This window comes from Lepus europaeus, chromosome 22, assembly GCF_033115175.1.
Source record: "Lepus europaeus isolate LE1 chromosome 22, mLepTim1.pri, whole genome shotgun sequence".
NCBI lineage: Eukaryota > Metazoa > Chordata > Mammalia > Lagomorpha > Leporidae > Lepus > Lepus europaeus.
Genome location: NC_084848.1, coordinates 35,561,072 through 35,583,218, shown reverse-complemented (window position 1 = coordinate 35,583,218; position 22,147 = coordinate 35,561,072). Strand labels below are relative to the sequence as shown.

The 22,147-nt window shown below is 40.6% G+C and overlaps 1 protein-coding gene across 6 annotated transcripts in view; it reads left to right on the top strand.

Moving 5' to 3' along the window:
- The window catches only part of FUT8 (fucosyltransferase 8), a 301,772-nt gene extending 282,103 nt beyond the window's left edge, over positions 1-19,669 (top strand). For 4 of the 6 annotated variants that reach the window (XM_062181585.1, XM_062181583.1, XM_062181586.1 and 1 more), the window contains 2 exons: positions 6,963-7,113; positions 18,502-19,669. In XM_062181585.1, the coding sequence (XP_062037569.1) occupies positions 6,963-7,113; positions 18,502-18,819 (469 nt within the window). In that variant the 3' untranslated portion in view covers positions 18,820-19,669. The remainder of the gene's footprint in view (positions 1-6,962; positions 7,114-18,501) is intronic. The other 2 variants (XM_062181587.1, XM_062181588.1) reach the window with 2 other exon arrangements.
- The last annotated feature ends 2,478 nt before the right edge of the window (positions 19,670-22,147 follow it).

Sequence of the window (22,147 nt, the reverse complement as noted above, 5' to 3'; positions counted from 1 at the left end):
GAATTCAATTTGCTAATATTTTGTCGAGGATTTTGCATCTGTGTTCACCGAGGATGTTGGCCTGTAGTTTTCTTATAGTGTCTAACTTTGGCACTGGGGTGATAAAATGAGTGGAATAATTCCTTCCTCTTCTGTTTCTGGAAAAACTTAAGAAGAAATTATATTAATTCTTCTGTAAGTGTTTGGTAGAATTCAGCCATGCAGCTGTGAAGTCTGGGATTTTCACTGATGGGAGAATTTTTATTACTGATTCAATCTCCTTGCTCATTACTGTTCTGTTCAGATTTTCTGTTTTCTTCCTGATTCAGTCCTGAGAGCTTGTGTGTTTGTAGAAGTCTGTTTTTTTTCAGAGCCATCCAGTTCTTGGTGAATACTTGTTTGTAGTAGTCTCTTAGAATCTTTTTTATTTCTGTGGCATCCATTGTAATATGTCCTTTCTTTTCTGTTGTTTATCTGAATCTTTTTCTTTACTGTGTAAATTTAATTAAATTTTGTATTTTTTTTTTATCTTTTAAAACTTTTTAATTTCAATGATCATTTCTAGACTCCTTTTTGTTTCTTCTGTGATATTTATTATTTCTTTCTGCTAAGGTTGGGTGTAGTTTGTTCTTTTAGTATCTTGAGCTATAACATTAGGTTGTTTATTTAAGCTTTTTCTTTTTTGATATTGATGTTTATTGCTTTAAACTCCTGCTCAGGATTGCTTTTGCTGTATCCTTACATTGTGGTATGTTGTTGTTTCCTTTTTAATTTCTCTGAAGACATACATATATATTTTTTAATTTCTTTTTTGACCTGTTTGTTCAAGAATATGTTGTTAATTTTTAAAGATTTCTCCTGCTATTTATTTCGTGTTTCATGCCTTTGTGATCAGAAAAGATATGCAATTTGCTTTCAGTCTTTCCCAGTTTGTTAAGACTTGTTTTGTGTCCTGACCTGTGTTCTATGCTGGAGACTGTTCCATGTCCACTCGAGCAGAAAGTGTTCAGTTGCTAGGGAGTGGAATATACTGTAAGTAGCTGTCAGGTGCACTTGGTCTAAAGCATAGTTCCAGTCCAGTTTTCCTCACTGATTGTCCACTAGATCATGCTGAATATTCAAAGTGGGATATTGAAGATCTGTTAACATTGCTGTATGTTTCTAGGTGCTATGATGTTGAATGTATGCATGTTTATAATTGCTGTTACTTCTTGATGGATTCACCCTTTTGATCTTCTTTTTCTATTTTTCCATTTTTTGACTTAAAGTCTGTTTTGTCTGTTATATGTATAGCTACGTCTGCTCTCGTTTGGTTTCCATTTTCCATCCTTTTCACTTTCAGTCTATGTATGTCCTTAGAGATGAATTATAAACTTTTTTTTTAATGTTTAAAGTAAGACTTCCATTGCTTGCTTGAACAAGCATTCTGATATTGGAAAAATATGTTATTTCCAATTTTTAGTCTTATAAATAATGCTATGAAGTAACTTGAAAATTATCCATATTATTTCCTTAAGCAAGATTTCTAGACTTGGAAATCTTGAGATAAAAGGATATAAACATTAAGCTTTGATCCATATCACAGCATGACATCTTTATATCAAGCAACCCTTATAGCAGTTGTCAGTATCTGCTGAACTGTGGGAGTAGTGAAACTTGAGTTTTTTCTTTGTAGTCAGCAGCTTTAAATCTTCTCCCTGTGGTAGTCCAGGCAGCAGTTTCCTCCATATTCTGTCATAAATGTGGTGGTAGCATCTTATACATAATTTTCTACTCTTTGGAAATCCTTTCATCTTAGTTTTGAGTTATTTCAAAGATATTCTCAGGAATTCAATGTAGGTTTTCTCGTTATTCTTTTTCTTAAATGTTTTTCTACTCAATTAGCTCTGCTTTAGACCTCTCGGGATTGGTTTTGATGTATCAGCAAGTCATAAAATCCCTGCCATTGTTTTATAAGATCAAAAGCATGAATTAAATCTCTAACAAATACATTGCAGCCGACATAATCGTTAGAAGACATTTCCACTTCAAGAGGGTGCAGGGATGATGGCTGTGGGCATTTAGCCTGGCAATTAGCACACCAGTTAAAATGCCTGCATCCTGCATCGGAGTGCCGCTGTTCAGTTCCTGGCTCCAGCTCCCGATTCCTGCTCACTGTCAGTGCAGACCCTGGAAGCAGCGGTGATGCCTCAGGTTGCTGGGTTTCTGCACCCACATGGGAGAGCTGGATTGAGTTCCCGCTCCCAGCTTTGGCCCCAGCATCTGCACTCGGAAAGTGAACTAGTGGATGAGCGTTTTGTCTCTATCCCTCTTCTTCTCTGTCTCACTTTCTACCTGCCTCTTAAATAATTAAATTTTTTAATTTAAATGATGCATAAGGGTGTACATAGTCAGAGAGAAACCATTTCTAGGTAGCTTATCCTTTGAAAAAGGGGTCAGGTAAACATATGGCTTCTGTGTGAAGATGATTAGTTAGTACTTTGCTACTTGGTAGCACAACTCAGATTTCTCCAGGTGAAGACGGACATGGGGCAGGCATGTGGCCCAGCATGCTTAGCCTCCACTTGGGACTCGTGCATCCTGCCTCAGAATGCCTGAAATAGATACAAGCTACTCTGCACGTCCTATTCAGATGCCTGCTAATACTTCTGAAAATGACAGATGATGGCCCAAGTATGTGGGTTCCTGCTTCTCACATGGGAGACCCAGATGGAAGTCCTGTCTCCTGGCTTTGTCCTGGCGCTGCTATGGCTGTTGGGAGTGAACCAGTAGGTGGAACATAGCTCTGTCTCTCTTCTTTCTCTGTCACTCTGCCTTTCAAATAAATCAATCTTAAAGAATAAAGTGATTGAGTTCATCCACAATATTTTAGCACCAACATCCCAGTGACTAATTATTAATGCAGCCATCAGTGTCTCCCTTCAATAATTCACTACAGACAGTGTTTAAATCACAGAATCATTGCAAGTCAGAGAAATAGAGCAAGGTGTCTGTCCAGTGTTACATTACAAGATCGTGGAGGCCGGAAACAGATGTGCAATAGGAAGAATAAAAGCCTTAAAAAATCTCCTAAGTAAAGTATTTGTCTTTTGTTTATTCTTTATCAAAAATGGTGGAGGAGCTCTTCCCAAATTAGATACATTAAAATGACTAGAGGCAAGAGCATTTTGCTTAAAAGTTTTTATAAAGTGGTTGCCCTGTGAAATGATAAATTAGCAATAAGTGATAGATTTGTTCTCTGTTTTGTTGAATTCCTACAATATGCTAGACTCAGTTCAGAGCACTAGAAATACAAAGACAAATGCAAGATAGTTTGTGGCTGCTTATCTCAGAGAGTATCCAACTGGTGGACAATACTTGCAACAAATAATAACAGTAAAGTTAGATGAGTGTCCTGAAGGAGTCAAATACCAAACAGTAAAAACACAAAGAAACAGTTGCCTCAGTCTGGAGGAAGATGAGAAAACAAAATTTGAGGGGGCCGGCACTATGGTGTTAAGTCTCTGTCTACAGTGTCGGCATCCCATATGGATACTAGTTCTAGTACCAGCTACTCCTCTTCCAATCCATCTCTCTGCTGTGGCCTGGGAAAGCAGTAGAAGATGGACCAAATCTGTGGGCACCTGCACCCGCATGGGAGACCCAGAGGAAGCTCCAGGCTCCTGGCTTCGGATGTAGCTCCATCTGTTGCAGCCACTTGGGGAGATGAACCAGCGGGTGGAAGACCTTTCTCTCTGTCTCTCCCTCTCCCTGTAACTCTACCTCTCAAATAAATAAGTAAAATTTAAAAAAAAATTATATTAGTTTGTAACTAACTAGTCCTTTCTGAGTCACATAAAAAATAAAAAAAAATTAAAGTTTGGGAAGAAAAAAAATCATTGCCAATCTTTGAAATGTCAAGGTAGAAGAATCCTTAGCTGATGTACTTGAAGGCAAAAGACAGTGAGTGTGTTTGTGTAGGAGGTTCCATGGTCGTTAGCTGAAGTGCAAAATTCTCCTTCTTCCATTGCCCGCCGTGTTTTTTTCAGTTTTCCCTCTCTGTCTACTTCATGAAGCCATCTTTCCCATATTGAGAAGGCTTGAGGAACTGAGGTGCCCTTTGGGTTGGGTTCTAGAGAGGGGCCTGGAAGTGCGGAAGGCTCTAATGCTAGTACCCCTTCTCAGTACATGAACCAGTTCTTGATTTTTTCTACTGAGCGCTAATACCATGCCAACCAAATGGGTCTTTAGTCAAGGATAATCTGCATTGGTTTATCAATTCCCCGTTTGTTCTAGTCTCCACCATTTATTGATATTTCTGCCCCATTTCTGCATATGCAGCTTCACAAAGATCACATTGAAAGTATTTCAGTTGTTTCCTTTTAGAACAAATATTTCCTTCATCTACCTGTTTCTGAATTAAAGAGGGCAAAGTGTCAAAAACCACTTGTTGCCAATCCACAGCAATTCTCGGAGACTTTGCTTTTACAGTCGTTATTAGAGAGGCAGTGAGGGAAATCTCACTGGTCATGAATTGAAGAAGAATCTGAAGCAGCTGTTAGGGGATTAAGAAAGTCCCAAACACAGGTAACACTCCCTTGTTCTTGTATTTATTCACGTAGCATTGTGTGGAATGCCAGATGCCGAGCCGCAAAGAAAATTAAGGCACCAAAGACGGATGGGTGAACTGACTCCTAATGTTTCCGAGTTTCTAAAAAGGGCTGTTATTCTCTCAGCAAATTTTTACTCATCCTCTGTGTTACTTATTTGAAAGGCAGGGGGAGAAAAACAGAAAGAGAGATCTTTCATCCACTGGTTTACTCCCCAGCAACCCATGGCAGCTGGGGCCAGGTCAAAGGCAGGACTCTGGAACTCATTCTAGGTCTCAAACATGAATGTCTGGGACCCAATGGCTTAAACCGCCGTCAGCTGCTTCCCAGGGTGTGCATGAGCTGGGAGCTGGAATCAGAAGCAGACACAGGACTTGAATCCAGGCACTCGGATTCGAGATTGAGACATCCCAAGTGGCATTTTAGTTGCTATACCAGATGCTCTACCCAGCTCATCCTCTGTTGTATACCAGATGATCTTCTGAGTACTGAGAAGAATACAGTGAGCAGAGCAAAGCAAATGCTTCCCTTTATGCAGTTTATATTCTTGTTAGTGATGATGGAATAAGGAATTGATGCAGGCAGTAAACAAACAGTAAGTGTCTGTACATCAGATATTGCTAAGAGCCATGGAGGAAAATCAGGCAGGCAAAAGGTTTGGGGATTGCCAGAATGGTAATATTTGAGCTGAGACCTAAAGAAGTAAGGAAAAAAATCAAGGAAACATCTGGGAGAATACTGCCAAATAATCACAGCTAATACTTATTGAACATTGACTGCATGCCAGATGCTCTTCGGAGCACTTTGTCACTTAATCTATTAATTCTGATGAAATTATGTAAAGTAGGTACAATTATTACCTCTCTTGATGTAACTTCCTAAGGTTTACAACTTAACTCTATAAAAAGATGTACTTCATGCACTAAAAAAAAAATGCTTCATTCTGTGTTACAATACAGGTAAACCTCTAATTCAGAGTAAGATCATTTGAACATGCAGCAGACTTTCTCTCAAGACATCTTGGTTTAATTTTTTTTTTACAATGAATGCTGGAATTTTTAAAAAAATATTTAACTTTATTTATTTGAAAGAGTTACAGAGAGGTAGAGACAGAGAGAGAGAGAGAGGTCTTCCATCCACTAGTTCACTCCCCAAATGGCCACAATGGCCAGAGCTGAGCCAATCCAAAGCCGAGAGCAGGAACTTCTTCCAGGTCTCCCTTGTGGGTGCAGGAGCCCAAGGACCTGAGCAATCTTGCACTGCTTTCCCAGGTGCATTAGCAGGGAGCTGGATTGGAAGTGGAGCAGCCAGGACTCAAACCGAGGCCCATATGAGGCACTGCCGCTGCAGACTAGGGCTTTAACCCACTGCACCACAGTGTCAGCCCCCTGGTTGAATATTTCTAACTGCATGGCTTATCTATCTCAAGCAAAACTACCACCAAACTGCTTAGTGAACATCTATAGCTGCTCTTTCATACATCTGTTAGAATGTCTTTCTAGTGCCGTTTTTGGTTGAGTGGATGGCTCTACAAAAAGGATGGCAGTCAGCGGAGATTATTCCTCACAAACTCCTTTGTATTATTAACATGTAATGTCAGTGAGGAAGACATTTCCAGATCTAACCCAAATCTGAATGATCACAAATTGTACTTTAAAAATGCAAATGAAATTTTATCGTATTTATATTCTTTTTTTTTTTTTTTTTTGACAGGCAGAGTTAGACAGTGAGAGAGAGAGAGAGAGAGAAAGGTCTTCTTTCCATTGGTTCACCCCCCAAATGGCTGCTATGGCCGGCAGCTGCGCTGATCTGAAACTAGGAGCCAGGTTCTTCTGGTCTCCCATGCAGGTGTAGGGCCCAAGCACTTGGGCCATCCTCCACTGCCTCCCCGGGCCACAGCAGAGAGCTACACTGGAAGAGGAGCAACCAGGACAGAATCCGGCGCCCCGACCGGTACTAGAACCCGGGGTGCCGGCACCACAGGCAGAGGATTAGCCTAGTGAGCCGTGGAGCCAGCCCATGATATTTATATTCTAAAGGAAAAGGTCAATGGCCAAATATGAAATCAGCCCAAATAAACTCTTAGAGGTCACTCTTTACAAAGAGAATAAGGAATCTTCAGCTTTCAACTCTTTCCAGAATTGATACAGGGCATTTTGATGTATGTGTGTGTGTTTCATATGATTTTCCAGTAATACTTAATAAATAGTGCATTCCAGGGAGTTTCTGCCCCACCGTCGGGGACAAAGATGCCTAATCAGATATCCCACTGAATGCCGTTCTGAAGCCCTCCTTGCTGTTAGAAAGAAAGGAGTCCTTGAGCAAGCAGCAGGTCTGCTTCTGATGGGATCTGGTGATTTCAGTGATCGTGTATGAATTTAATTCTTTTTCCAGGTACCCCAGTTATGAATTTATTAGTGATAACTCTATCTCTTGGTCAGCTGGACTGCACAATCGATACACAGAAAACTCACTTCGGGGTGTGATCCTGGATATCCATTTTCTCTCCCAGGCAGATTTCCTAGTGTGTACCTTTTCATCACAGGTAAGTGGCAGCAAGGCATTTTTAGTTATTTATTTAAATTCCTGTCTTTCATTAAAATTTTGTTTAATTTATCAGAGAGATGGAGAGACTTTCCAGCTGCTGGTTCACTCCCCAAATGCCTGCAGAAATAGCCAGAATGCAATCCAGGTCTCCCATGTGAGTAGCAGGAACCCAGCCACTTGGGCCGTCCCTGCCACTTCCCCTCGGGATTTGCATTATCAGGAGGCTGGAGGCAGCAGCTGGAGCTGGGTGTCAAACCCAGGTATTCCTGTGTGAGACATGGGCATCTTAACTGCTAAGCCGGCCTGCCCCAGGACAGTTTTTTAAAAGACGTATTTATTTCTTTGACAGGCAGAGTGACAGAGATCTGCGTGTTCACTCCCCAAATGGCTATAACAGCCAGGCCTGGACTGGGCCAAAGCCAGGAGCCAGGAACTCCATTCTAGTCTCCTGTGTGTGTTGGCAGGAACTCAAGTACTTTTGAGCCACCATCCTCTGCTTCTCAGAGGAAGTGTGGAATTATTAGTTGGGAGCTGGATCAGAAATGGAGTAACCAGGACTTGAATTGGCACTGTGTTATGGGATGCTGTCATCGCAAGCAACAGCTTAACCCCCCATGCTCACCAGCTGCCCCCATCACCCACACTTTCAAATCACCAATACTTTTGGTCATACCAGAAAAAATATTATCTGTAAGTGTGTATATTTAACATTAGATATCGTGACTGAGATACAGTTCCTGATAATGATCCCTTTTGTGAAAGATGAAAAAATTCCATGAAATAACTGTTTGATTGTACATTGAATATTTATTTATTTGTGAGCAACAGTTGAAAACATTCCTACTGAAGCCAGTGACTGGAGTTGTATAAAATACTTGATTTGTTCACAGCGTTTAACAGGAACACAGGTAATTAAGCTTACCTAATACTTTCTAATTTTGCATGCAGTCAGTATGTAACAAGGATCCATCCATTTCTACACATTGCTGCACTGACACTGTGAGGCTTAAATGCCCACCATTTTGCCTCTCTTGGTTGCTTTATGTTAAAGAAGAAAGAAGTAAATGTAGTTCCTTTTCAAGTCCCATTACATTTATGCCTAGCAAGAAACTGTACATTAAATTTAAGCAATCCAGTATCATTCTTTGAGTTTAATTGTCGTGAATAATCATATGTTGCAGGTTTGGTGTGAGTATTTTCATGAGTAGTCCAATCAGCCTTATATGCCCTGTGGAATATCAGTATAGCAACATTTATTATAGACTTTATTGTGTTCTCTTATTTATGTATATAATGTTGATTAGTTCATTAACCAGCTGCAAAATGAGGTGCACAGAGGGTTTCAAAGGACATTAAAGATAAAGTTCTTGCCCTAGTTCAGAATCTAATAAGCAAAACATACACATGAAGTAACTAGACAATAATTACCCAAAAATATAGATTAGTATAAAATAAATGTAAGCTTAAATGCTGAGAAGCATGGAAATTGTGAAAAGGGAAGGCCACATCATTTCTGGGGGAAGTGGGCAGTTTGTTTATGGGCAGAATTTTTAGGGTGCTTCAGAAAGTTCACGAGGGGCTGGCATCGCGGCACAGCTGCTTAAGCCGTCACTTGTGATGCAAACATCTCCTGTGAGCACCAATTTGAGTCCCAGCTTCTCTGTTTCCAATCCAACTCCCTGATGATGAGCCTGGGAAATCAGTGGAAGATGGCCCAAGTGCTTACGCTCCTGCCACACATATGGGAGTTCTAGGTTCATGGCTTCAGCCTGGGCCAGCCTGGCCATTGCAGCCATTTGGGGAGTGAACCAGTAGATGGAAGATGGATCTCTCACTCTCTCTGTAACTCTTTCAGATAAATAAAATAACTCTTTTAAAAGTCTATGAAAATAAGATGGAATTAGAAGTTTATTTCCATTCAAAAAAAATTCTGAAACACATGCATACAAAGGGTCTGGAAAGAGTTCATGGAAAATACATATGTGAGTAGATTTCAAAAATATTTTTGCACCAAAGTAAATTTATCTTCTAATTATATTTTCCCACAAACTTTTTGAAGTACTTTCATATATGACAATGAACACTGTCACAATATTATTGTGATATGATTTTTTGCAAAGTACACATAACCAAGCAGAGTCTGCTGTGTAATAGGACAACAGCTGGCCACCCAAACAGAGCTAAACAGAGCAGGAGTCTCATAGCACCAGTCCTAAGCTAGAGGGAAAACTTCTTCAAATTCCCATGCAGCCATCCACTTTATTGATGCAACTCCCTAACTGGGTTAAGAAGCCTGTCTTTGAGAAGCATCTCTTTCTATTCTCATGGTGAAAGAGGGATAAGTATAACTACTTAGTCCTTCCCAAGTATTTTTGGCTATGTGCTTACATGATGAACAGGTGCATGTAACTAGTAACAACCTCCATATATCCCTGATGCTTGTTAGAATGAGTGAAACAAGAGTCACTTTTTCCAGATGGACAATCTTCCCTGTAGGCCTGGATTTTAGGTCTGTCTGAAGTCTTATTTCTCTGGTCCAGGGTTTCTCAACCTAAACACTACTGGCACTTAGGGCCAGATATTTGTTATGAGGAGCCGTACTGTACATTGTAAGATATTTAGCAGCATCCCTGGCCAGTAGCACCCCAGCTTCAAGTTGTAATAATCAAAATGTCTCCAGATATTACCAGATGTCCCCTGCAGGGCAAGCTTATCTTGGTTGAGAACTATTCCGGTCAGAAAGCTGTAACGTTAAATGAATGTATTCACGTCTGAATGTGTCCTACCTTACGGATGGTGTAGGCTCTGAGAGGGACAAGATGTGCTTTATGCTTTACCTTCCTCCTTCAAGCCCTCCTTAAAAACACCCTTGAGCTCATTCTGGAGTGAAAGGAACATCCTTTTTCTTTCTTTAGAATGTTTGGTCCTCATGCTTGTAACTTTGACCCATAAATGAAGACCTCTGTCACTTCATGGTGGTAGAGTTTGTACAGGCTTAAGGAGGATGTTGTTCTTCTGCTTTGTTCTATTTTATGCATAATATCGTCACCAATGTCTTCAGACCTGGGGTCCAGAGAACCAGTTGATGTGAAGAAAGAATAGTGCTGAGAGAACTTTTTTTTTTTTTTTTTTGACAGGCAGAGTGGACAGTGAGAGAGAGACAGAGAGAAAGGTCTTCCTTTTGCCGTTGGTTCACCCTCCAATGGCCGCCGCAGCCGGCATGCTGCGGTCAGCGCACTGTGGCCAGCGCACTGCACTGATCCGAAGGCAGGAGCCAGGTGCTTCTCCTGGTCTCCCATAGGGTGCAGGGCCCAAGGACTTGGGCCATCCTCCACTGCACTCCCAGGCCACAGCAGAGAGCTGGCCTGGAAGAGGGGCAACCGGGACAGAATCCGGCGCCCCGAACAGGACTAGAACCTGGTATGCCAGCGCCACAAGGCGGAAGATTAGCCTATTGAGCTACGGTGCTGGCCACTGAGAGAACTTTTACATATTCAAAAGAAGGAGATTCATGCTTATGTGTTATTCCTAAAAACCTTGGCAGTCAAAGTTCACTAAAAGTAGTTTCTCATTTGAATCAAAGCAAACCTCAACATTTTATATACAAAAATAGACTTGAATATCTCAAAATACTCTATATTAGAGTTTAGAATAAAAAATATATTGTTTATTTATTTGAAAGATGGAATGAAAGAAAAAGAGGAAGAGAAAGAGATCTCCCATACTTTGGTTTAATCCCCAAATGGCCCAACAGTTGGGGCTGGTCCAGGCCAATGCCAAGAGCCAGGAACTTCATCCAGATCTCCCACGTGGGTGGCAGGGGCCCAAGCACCTGCTCCATCTTCTGTTGCACTCCCAGGCACATTATCAGGGAGCCGAATCAGAAGCAGAGCAGCCAAGACTTGAATCAGCACTTCCATATGGGATGCCAGCATTGCAGGTGGCACCTTAACCAGCTGTACTATAGTACCGGTCCCCAGAGTAAAAAGTTAACAGCAAAAAATATATAGTGAATAGAAATTTACTAAATATGACCAGCTTCATTACCACATGTCTTATTTGATGTCTAAAACTATAGCTTTTAAGATTGTAGAATAATTCCAAATTTGATGGTAGGTCTTTGTACTGAACCTCAATATGTTTTACAAATATTTTTAGTAAAGAAGTATTTAATAACAGCCCAATATTTTTGCAGTATAAACGATTGGTTGCTAGAATGAAGAATTTCCTTTGCTGTAAGCTAAAATTGCAATTGTTTAAAAAATGCCCCAGAAATGTTTCGTCATCACCACCAATAGGGTGTGGGGAAAAAAAAAGTCACCGATAGTGTCAACATTCCACGCCATTAACTGCTGGGCAGAGAACAAGAATGAGGCAATGTGGGTTCTGGTATCAGGCCACCTGGGTTTGAGACCAGCTTTGACTGTTAGTGGCTGTGTGACATTGAACAGGTTGCTTAGCCTGTCTCTGACTATTGATATTTTGTTTGTTTTCTTTCTCACATGTAAAAATGATAATAATAGTAGTGCCTATTACATAGACTTTTTGTTAGGATTATAGAGGTATTACTTGTAAAGCACTGAGAATAGTACTTAGAAGTATGTTAAACATGTTAGCTGCTATTATTATGTATGTAGGAATAGTTATAGGAATCGCTTTGCCTGAAGAAAGACCCTACAGTATTGACTTTATCAGTTCTTTTTCACATGACTCCATTTCAGACAATATACTTCCACATTTTAGAAGCATGCAACGTGCTATAGAAGGATTCCATTAGCTCTGCTTATGGCCAAGGGTAGAGCTTGGGACCAGCCAAGTTATCATGTGAATTGGACAGATACAACAATTCTTCATATAAGAGAGTAACTAGTACCATTCAGAATTAAAATTCCTCAGTGCCAATCTACCACCTCAGCTCCAATTTACTGATTTCATTAAAAAGCTAGTAACTTTGTGTGCATGTTGACTTTAGGGAAATTAATCTTCAGACCTTTCAGACCATCCTGAGTATGCCACAAGAATGCTCTGCGTGCTTGGGGAGGGAGCAGGGGTGCAGAGAAGAGACTAAAGCCACACGTCCAGAAGAGTGAGAAGAGATCAGAGATCAAGACCAGATCTCATCCCCAGATAAAGTGTGGGCCCCCAACTCTCGACTTGTCTTTATGATAATCTCACTTTAAGAGATGATCAGGAAATGATACAAGTTCAGTATCTCCTTCATAAATAGTTTGACAGTCCTTAAGCTTTACTCATGTGAACTTGCTCTCTTACATGCTATCCTTTGAGGAGTTCTCTGCTATATTAACAGTAGTGAGAAAGAATTTATCTGTTGATCATGAACTCTTATTGTAGACAATACAAGAAGAGTATAAAATGCCATGCTAGGAGAAAAAATGCAGGGCTGAGTGTTTAACTGCCATCATGATTGTCATGGTAATTTCATCAGTATTCCTCAGAAGGTTTTAGAACAAATCTCCCTCCCATCGGTGTTGGAGCTTCTCATCTTTGGTTTTATATCCATAAATGAGGTCTGGGAATTCTCTCTGCTTAGATGAAAAAAATGTTATAGCTCTGCTCTCTGATTTTGTTACCATTGTCGCTCTTAGTTTGCTGAGTCCCTTTATCAGCACTATTTCTCAAAACCAAATTTGTCCTAAAAGCCTCATAAATTGAAAAGAACAGTCCTCGGGATTTAATATGAAAATTAGAGGGAATATTTAGCATGTACCAAGAGCATCAAGTGAATTTTGAAAGCTATGCAATCATATTCTAAACTATTCTACCAATATGCTAATCTTCTGTGTTACTGGAAATTGCCTATGTCCAAAACATCTACTTTGTAATTTATTTTATTTGATGAAACCATCTTAAATGTGACACAAAGAAATTACGGTTGCAGAAATAACAGCAGTTGGCAGTTCAGTTACAGAAAGGCAAAATATCAGAACGGTTTTCTGAAAATATTGCTTATCAAATCTAGAATCAATTTTTATTACCCTGGAATCTGATTTACAGGAATGACTGTAGATGCTCACTGTAAAGACTTTAACATTGTTAAAGTCAACATTGTTTAAAAAGCAGTCAACATCACTCAGTAGTTTCAACTATTAAAAGTCACCATAGGACAAACATAGTTGGTCTGGTGAGACCTCCCTTCATGGAAGTGACTCAACTCTTGTGGCACTCTGTGTTGTCTGGTTTTAAATCCATAGACAACCATCCTCATGACACCTTAAATCGGATTTTGGAGGGCCCACAGAGAGAAATCAAGAACGACATTAACTTCATTCCAGGTGAGATGTTTCTGGATAGGAATTTGCAGCGATGTGGCCCATGAAACCATAGTGCATAACTGTTGGGAGCACCAGGGATGTGAATCCTGTCACTGCTTCCCAAGTACTTTTCAACAGCATGCACTTTAGTTTGCAGTGCTAAATGTTGCCCTGTATAGCCTGGTTTGCATTACTCCTTTTCACATTCCTCACATTGTAGTGAAAACTGTGGTCTTACTCAGTACAGCACAACAAAGCAGCTTGTCTCATCACCCAAGAGACAAGAACCTTCTTGCAACTTATCGCACCAAGAGAGCTTCCAGTCCTTTTTATTTGGACAAAAACAGGATAAGAAAGCTTTGAAGGCTCCTCCATACTCACCTGGCTGTTGGTAAGGGATAAAATTCAGACTAAATAGACATCCCACACACATACTTTTTAAAATTGTTTTCTGAAATCCAGTCATTTCTGTTTTGATTGTTTGGCAGGATTTTTGCTGTTATCCATTACTGTTTGCTTTGTGGTATACTGAGATTTTTATTGTGCCTTCTTAACACAGAGTGAAATAAAACAGACTACATGTGGCCAGCCACTGCTTTGCAAACCATAAACTGCCCCTCTTGGTCTTGTTGCCTGTCAGATATCAAACCTTACTATGGGCATCAGCTACAAGCTTTCACTTGCCTGCCAGGGAATTTAATTTGTAAAGCCCTGAGAGGAAGACTAGGACAAGTAAGCACAAGCATCAGCCCTGTCATATGAAATCTGTCTAGTCCCATGGTGTTCCCCATGGTTAATGTGGACAACTTTGTAATTAGTCAGAATGTTATGTGTGGACCCTAAGGATTAAATATCACCCACAGACCTGTATCTCCGTTACTGGAACAGTATTTAATGTTGCATGGAGCAATATTCATTCAACAGATTTTTAAAATTTTTATTTAAGTTATACAAGTTTCATATATTACAGATTTGGGGACATGGTGATACTTCTCACCCTTCCCTTCCTCCTGCCTGTACTCCAACCCTTCTTCCTCCTCCCTCTCCCATTCCCATTCTTAATTTTTACAAAGATCTACTTTTTTTTTTTTTTACAAAGATCTACTTTTCAGTTTACTTAATGATCACAAGGTTAACCCTACACTAAGTGAAGAGTTCAATGAATAGTATGAAGAAAAAACTCTATTCCTCAACAGAAGAGACCAGGGCTGTAAATAATCATCAAATCTCAAAATGTCCACTTTATTCCAATACATTACGTTTTAGGTACTCTATTAGTTACCCCAGATCAGGGAAAACATATGATATCTGTCTTTTTGGAACTGGCTTATTTCACTAACTATAATGGTTTCCAGTTGCATCCATTTTGTTGCAAAAAACAGGGTTTCATTTTTTTTTTTTTTTTTTACAGCTGAGTAGTACTCCATAGTGTATATAAACCATAATTTCTTTATCCAGTTGTCAGTTGATCAACATCTGGGTTGATTCCATATCTTAGCTACTGTGAATTGGGCTGCAGTGAACATGGGGTACAGATAACTCTTTCATATGCTGATTTCTTTTGGTTTGGGTAAATTGCCAGGAGTGGGATGGCTAGGTCATATGGTAGGTCTGGATTCAGTTTGCTGAAGTATCTTCACACTGTCTTTCACAGTGGCTGCACCAGTTTACATTCCCACCAACAGTACATTAGGGTACCTTTTCCCCCACATCCTCAGCAGCATTTGTTGTTTGTTGATTTCTGCTTGAGAGCCATTCTAACTGGAGTGAGGTAGAACCTCACTGTGTTTTTTGATTTGCATTTCCCTGATGGCTAGTGATCCTGAACATTTGTTAAGGTGTCTGTTTGCCCTTTGAATTTCTTTTCTTGAAAAATGGTATTTATACCAAAACATAAACTTGGGATTATCCCCAAAACAAAGTAGATCCCCTAAGAATGTGACACAGAAGGCTTTATTGTGTCTATGAGAGTCAGATATTTAAGAGTAGAAAGAAACATATCAGGGTTCATTGCCATAGTGAAAATTGTGTCATCCTAGGAGTAATAGGCATAGAAAGCCCTACATTCCTAGCTAGGGGTGACTCAAGATAAGTGGAGAGACTCAGAAAAGAAGACTCTCAGTTTTGTTCAAGGCTTTACATTTTTTGGGGGGGGACTTACACTTTTCTGGTGGTATAATCTGAACATGCCGAAGATGATTTGCAAGAGAAAATGCATAGCGCAGTTACAAGCATATGCAGATTGCCTCGAGTCAAACCTGAGTCTTTGAGCAATGAATAGAGTAACACTGCCTTTGTAAAATGATTGTGATGATGGAGTCTTAAGGATGGAAGATTACGTTCGATAGTACCTAAAAACGGTCTCTATCATTGGAGCTGCTTTAATTACAGCCATGTGTCTCCTAATGACTGCGATACATACTGAGAAATGTGCCATTAGGTGATTTCATCATTGTGCAAACATAGACAACACTAGGCAATATAATCTTACTGGGCCACTGTATTGTATCTGTGGTCTGTCAGTGACCAAAATGTCACTAGGTAGCATACAGCTCTTTAGTTTCTTCAAGAATTCCTACTTAATTTTGCTTGCTCTTTGTTGGCCTTTGACTGAATTAAAGTTCAAAAGTTCCAAGTCCTTTGGATCCTCATTTTATTATAATCTGAGTATTCAACTAGTGGTCTCATTTGTATCATGGCATTTCTTGCTGGTGAATAAACTTGAAAACAAAGTTTTCATTCTCTTGTTCTGTCTAGTTGTAATTTTAGTATTAGAATTTAGGCAGATCACTTAATATCCTAGTATTATAGTCCCCTCTACAAAATTAAAAATCCTGCCTAAACTTTATTTTATTTGAAAATTCCCTATTTCATTTGCAAATATCCCCCTCCAGTTCCTGAAATTCAGATTCTTGATGTTGAAGCGATAATTAATCTAATCAGAATTCATTTTGTCCAAGCTGTTAAGAATGAACATCTCTTCATTCAGTCTTTGATCTTCATGAATGCCATGGTTTTAAAAGACTGCCAGGTAGTCCTAAGTTGTCCCACTGGGCAGATTAGCAATACTGTTGGTAATGTCATTTTAAATAAATGAGAAAGCATTGTTATAGGAAAACAAAAATTTGTTGGCTAAGATGATCAAAACTGGAGATTTAGGAATATTTGACCTGAGTTCTCTATTCGGAATGTAAAAGAATTTTCTTAGCAAAATGATACGTTTCTCTTCTGACTGAATGGGTGAACCTATTCTTAGAAAAGTTTCTGGGCCGGCGCCGCGGCTCACTAGGCTAATCCTCCGCCTTGCGGCGCCGGCACCCCGGGTTCTAGTCCCGGTCAGGGCACCGATCCTGTCCCGGTTGCCCCTCTTCCAGGCCAGCTCTCTGCTGTGGCCAGGGAGTGCAGTGGAGGATGGCCCAAGTCCTTGGGTCCTGCACCCCATGGGAGACCAGGATAAGTACCTGGCTCCTGCCATCGGATCGGCGCGGTGCACCGGCCGCAGCGCGCCTACCGCGGCGGCCATTGGAGGGTGAACCAACGGCAAAAGGAAGACCTTTCTCTCTGTCTCTCTCTCTCACTGTCCACTCTGCCTGTCAAAAAAAAAAAGAAAAGAAAAGAAAAGAAAAGTTTCTGAAACTCCTTTACTCTATAATGAATCTATTGTTTAAAATGCTCTCTCTGTGTGGATTAGTTATAGTTTAACTTTATCACCAGTGAGTCAAGAAATGAAATTTGGATTGTGAAATTTCACCTGCTATCCAGTGGGCAGGGAAAATATTCTTTGGACAAGGGGATCTTCTAAGTAGCTTAAAACTACATTGGTCAGGTAGATGCAGCTTCCCAAAAGGCTAGCCCGGCCTATGTCGGCCCAGCCAACTACTGTCTACTTAGCGCACTCTTGTAGAACACAAATGGTAGGTGTGCTTTAGCTCACTTGCCAATACTAGTTGATTGTCAGTAATTACTTGAATCTCTGTTGAGAAGTGTTCTGAGACCAAGTTCTAAATTAGCAGCAAAGAGTGTATGAGTGATACAGTAAATGAAGGAAAGGGAGCAACAGCATTGGTGTTAGGTATTTACAGTCCTAATGCAAAACCTCAAATTCTGTGAGGACACAGTGATGTCCTGGGGCCCATGTTAGAGCATAGCAGGTCAGCTGCAGGGACGCCAGCATCCCACATAGGTGTCTGTGTCCCGGCTCCTCCATTCCTTTCCAACTCCCTGCTGATGGCCAGGAAAAGCAGCAAAAGATGGCCCAACTGTTGGGGCCCCTGCACCCATGTGGGAGACCCACATAAAGCTTCTGCTTCCTAGCTTCAGCCTGGCCCAGCCCCAGCCATTGCAGCCATCTGGGGAGTACACCAGTGGATGGAAGATCTCTCTGTCTCACCATCTTTCTCTGTAACTCTGACTTTCAAATAAACAAACAAAAATTAAAAAAAAAAAAAAAAGCCTTACATTGATATTACCAGTGTCCAGCCCTGGACCACTGTATGACTCTGCTTATTAAAACTAACTAATTCGGGGCCGGCACTGTGCTGCAGTAGGTTAATCCTCTGCCTGCGGTGCCGGCATCCCATATGGACACTGGTTCTAGTCCCAGCTGCTCATCTTCCAATCCAGCTCTCTGATTTGGCCTGGGAAAGCAGCAGAAGATGGTCCAAGTCCTTGGGTCCCTGCACCTGTGTGGGAGACCTGGAAGAAGCTCCTGGCTCCTGGCTTCAGATTGGCGCAGCTCCAGCTGTTGCAGCTATTTGGGGAGTGAACCAGCAGATAGAAGACCTTTCTCTCGGTCTCTCCCTCTCACTTTCTGTAACTCTACTTCTCAAATAAATAAATAATCCTTTAAAAAATTAACTAATTCAAACTTGTAAAGGGTGTGACACACACACAGTTTCCCAAGATCTGAATTGTAATTTTTGTTTCCAAAAAAAAGGACAGAGGTAAGCACACAAGGATGAAGAATGCGTGTACCATCATCTGAGATGGATGAATGAAAGGCTGTGTCTAGAGTTGCTGCTTTTCAACCCATCTGTGGCCAAAGACTTCCAGACTGTCATGAGGAGAGCTTTTACATACTGTACTAACGGATATTTTTTTCTTTCTTCCCCAAGGTCTGTCGAGTCGCTTATGAAATCATGCAAACACTGCATCCTGATGCCTCTGCGAACTTCCATTCTTTAGATGACATCTACTATTTTGGGGGCCAAAATGCCCACAACCAGATTGCCATTTATCCTCACCAGCCTCGAACTGAAGATGAAATCCCTATGGAACCTGGAGATATCATTGGTGTGGCTGGAAATCACTGGGATGGCTATTCTAAAGGTGTCAACAGAAAACTGGGGAAGACGGGCCTATATCCCTCCTACAAAGTCCAAGAAAAGATAGAAACAGTTAAGTACCCCACATATCCTGAGGCTGAGAAATAAAGTTCATGTGGAAGAGGTGGACAACCAAACTCAGTTCAAAGCATTTCAGCCAAACAGTAGATGAAGAAGGCCCAGACCTAGCAGCGTGGCTAAATGAGTAGACACCCTCAGCACCAGGAGCCCCGGGAACTGAAGATGCTTCGTTGATGGAATTCCTCCTTTAACAAGGGCTGCAGTGCCCTCAGACCCATGCACAGTACAGTAACGTACTCACATATAACATGCAAACCATTTTTTTCTACTTTTCCCCTTCTTCAATATTATGTCCCCATGAAACAAACACTGCCACATTGTGTAATTTAAGTGACACAGACATTTTGTGCGAGACTTCAAACATGGTGCCTATACCTGAGAGACCTACCTGACAGAGAGGTAGACAACTTCTTACTGTGAGGAAGTTGATTCGTCGCCAGTGGTGGTGTTTTGACCACTGAATCTACTCCAGTCAGCAGATTCACAATGAGAATGGATTTTTTTTTTTCCTTTATAAGGTTGTCTGGATTTTTTTTTAAGTAATTATATCAGTTCATCCGCCTCATCGTTAATAAGTGAAGGATACTTCAGAAAATAAAATATTCACTCTCCATTAGGAACTTTTGTAAAACAATGCCATGAACAAATTCTTTAATACTCAGTGTTTCTGGACATTTTCTTTGATAACAAAAAAATAAATTTTAAAAAGCAGAATTTTGTAAAGTTTCTAGAATTTTGTATCATTGGATGATGTGATAATTAACTTTATAGAGGAAGAACCATGATAAAAGAAAGGAGTTTTGTAGTTTTAGCTTCTTTTGTTTCTGATAGAATAACTACTGAGGTCTTAACTGACATTAAAGAGCTACTGATCCATTTTAATGCTGAAAACTGATTTTAGTTGGTGCATACTCTTTGGGAGTTTTTATTCTCTTATTTTGGATGCGGTCTTAATTGAATGAAATAAGCATACTCCTTGCTCCCAGAGGAACTTTTAGCTCTGTTTCTAAAACTATTTCGGGGTTCCTTGACAATCCTTCTTGTAGCTGTGGTCACTTTTTGTAGTTGAGTCCCATTATTTTATCTGGGAACCAATTTGTGCCCTTTAGTATTATGTCCTGCTTTTGAGATTACCAGGAAAGAGAAGCTGACTTTGTTTCTGAAGTTTATGTCTCAAACTGTAGAAGATTTGGTGAGCAAAGTACGACACTACCTCTTCCAAATATTTCCTTTTAGTAATCCCATAATCACTTCAGAATATAGAGTTTTGATTCCTTCTTTTTCCCTCTCCCTCTTCTTCTGAACATCGCTTTTTTCCTAATGAAACACTCCATATTTGTCGGTAATCTGCCACCCAACATGCTGACAGGAATACTTGATAGCCTATGTTCTGCCTTCAAAAGAAATTGGTGTTTCCATGTAGGGTTGGTGTTAAGTATCAGGGATCTGGAGCCGGTGTTGTAGTGCAGTGAGTTAAGCCACTGCCTGTTAATGCCAGCATCCACATGGGCTCTGGTTAATGTCCCGGCTGTGCCACTTCCAATCCAGCTTCCTGCTATTGTGCCTGGGAAAACAGTGGAAAATGGCCCAAGAACCTGGGCTTGTGTACCCACATGGAAGACCCAGATGAAGAAGTTCCTGGTTCCTAACTTTGGCCTGGCCCAGCCCTGGCTGTTGGCAGCCACCTGAGGGAGTGAACCAATGGAGAAAGATCTCTCTTTTTCTGTGTCTCCTTCTCTGCCCTAACTCTGCTTTTCAAATAAATAAATTAATTAATCAGGGATCTAAGAAAAACTCAGCTCTGGCCTTCACATCTCACTAAATGAAAATACCTGTATATGAAATCTCCTGACCAAACGTTCCTTAATTTTTTTCACCTCTCATGTCAAGTCTCCAAAAGAGCAAAGATTGGCTTCCCATTCTGTCAGTGGGCAATTTTCCTTTCGGTTTTGGTACAGAAAAAAGTCAGTGGAAACAGAGTCTTCAACTAAGCAGAGGTAATTTTGAATCGGAGTATGTGTACCCCATCTCACATGCCATAAGAACATCAGTAATTATGATTTGTGGCCTTGTAAGAGAACCAAAGGAGACTTCATCTGTTCTCTTTGGAAATTTACCCTGTCCCGGAGGTGAAAGGACAGAAGAACAGAAATATGAAGGAAATAAGGAGTATTTCCCAAGTGCAAAGACTTAATTTGGGGTATCTAATCTTCCAGTTCTAGAAATTCCACTTAATCCTACATATTTCTCTCCTGACATTTTCCTTATATGTGTTACAAATACTTTTCCCTTGCTTCATTGAATGTAGTTAGAATAGCTGCCTTAGAATCCTTTTCTGTAAATCTAATATCTCAATAATTTCAGATTTGGTCTCCATTGTTTATCTTTTTTCTCAGAATGAGCCATTTGGTTTTATTTTTTGGCCCTTTATATGTTGAGTAATTTTAGGTTATGTCCTGAATATTGTAAATGTCTGTGTCATAGATTCCATTACAGTCCTTGAAAAGTGCTGCTGTATATGTGTATTACCAGGCATTTATTTTGAATTTTATTGGACTTGTAGTCTGTCTTGGACAGCAGCTCACCTCAAGAGTTATTTTATCCTTCGCTGGAGTCTGTCTTGCACACAGTTAAGGGGTCAGCTGGAGATGTGGGTAGGGTTTACACACAGAATGTGGGGAATACCTTCTTTGACTCCCTTCATTTTGAGATTTTTTTCTCCTCTGATTCTTCAACCAGAAGACTACACTTGTCTATCACCCTAAGAGACATAAAATGAGAACTCATCTTGTGCTGTAATGTGCTTCCAGGCTTCAGCCTCTGTCCAGAATTTGTCTCCTTTCTTGTTCAGTCTTCAGTTTTTTGTATTTCGTGGAGAGTTTTTCATTGTATTCACTCATTCAGTGTATCGTTCAGTGGGTGATAGTTCCACCATATTAGAAGTGGAGCTCTGAGGGTGAGGCTTAAGATTAAAAAAATAATAATAATAACAAAAAACAAGAAAACATGGCCGAGGAGAAGGGAGGCTTAATCCCATGGTATCCTTGCTGAAACTCTGTCAGTCAGCATCTTCAAGCAGGAGGAAAGACAAACTGACCCGATGGGTAGACTCAGAGGCGTGACAGGCAAATGAGTGCTGCAGACCACAGGTGTCGGAGCAGCTCTTCAGAGCTCCCATTCTGCAGACCATCCATACACGGTGGCGATTCCCTCCATACACACGGCCATAGGGGAAGTCTGCGTCCTTAACTGGGTTGTGAGCCCGCGATCAGGAGGATCTGAGTTTTTTTGCTGTGAGAAGACTCATTTCTGGAAGCGCTGGCCTGGGACCCAACGATTACCTGGGTTTACTGAC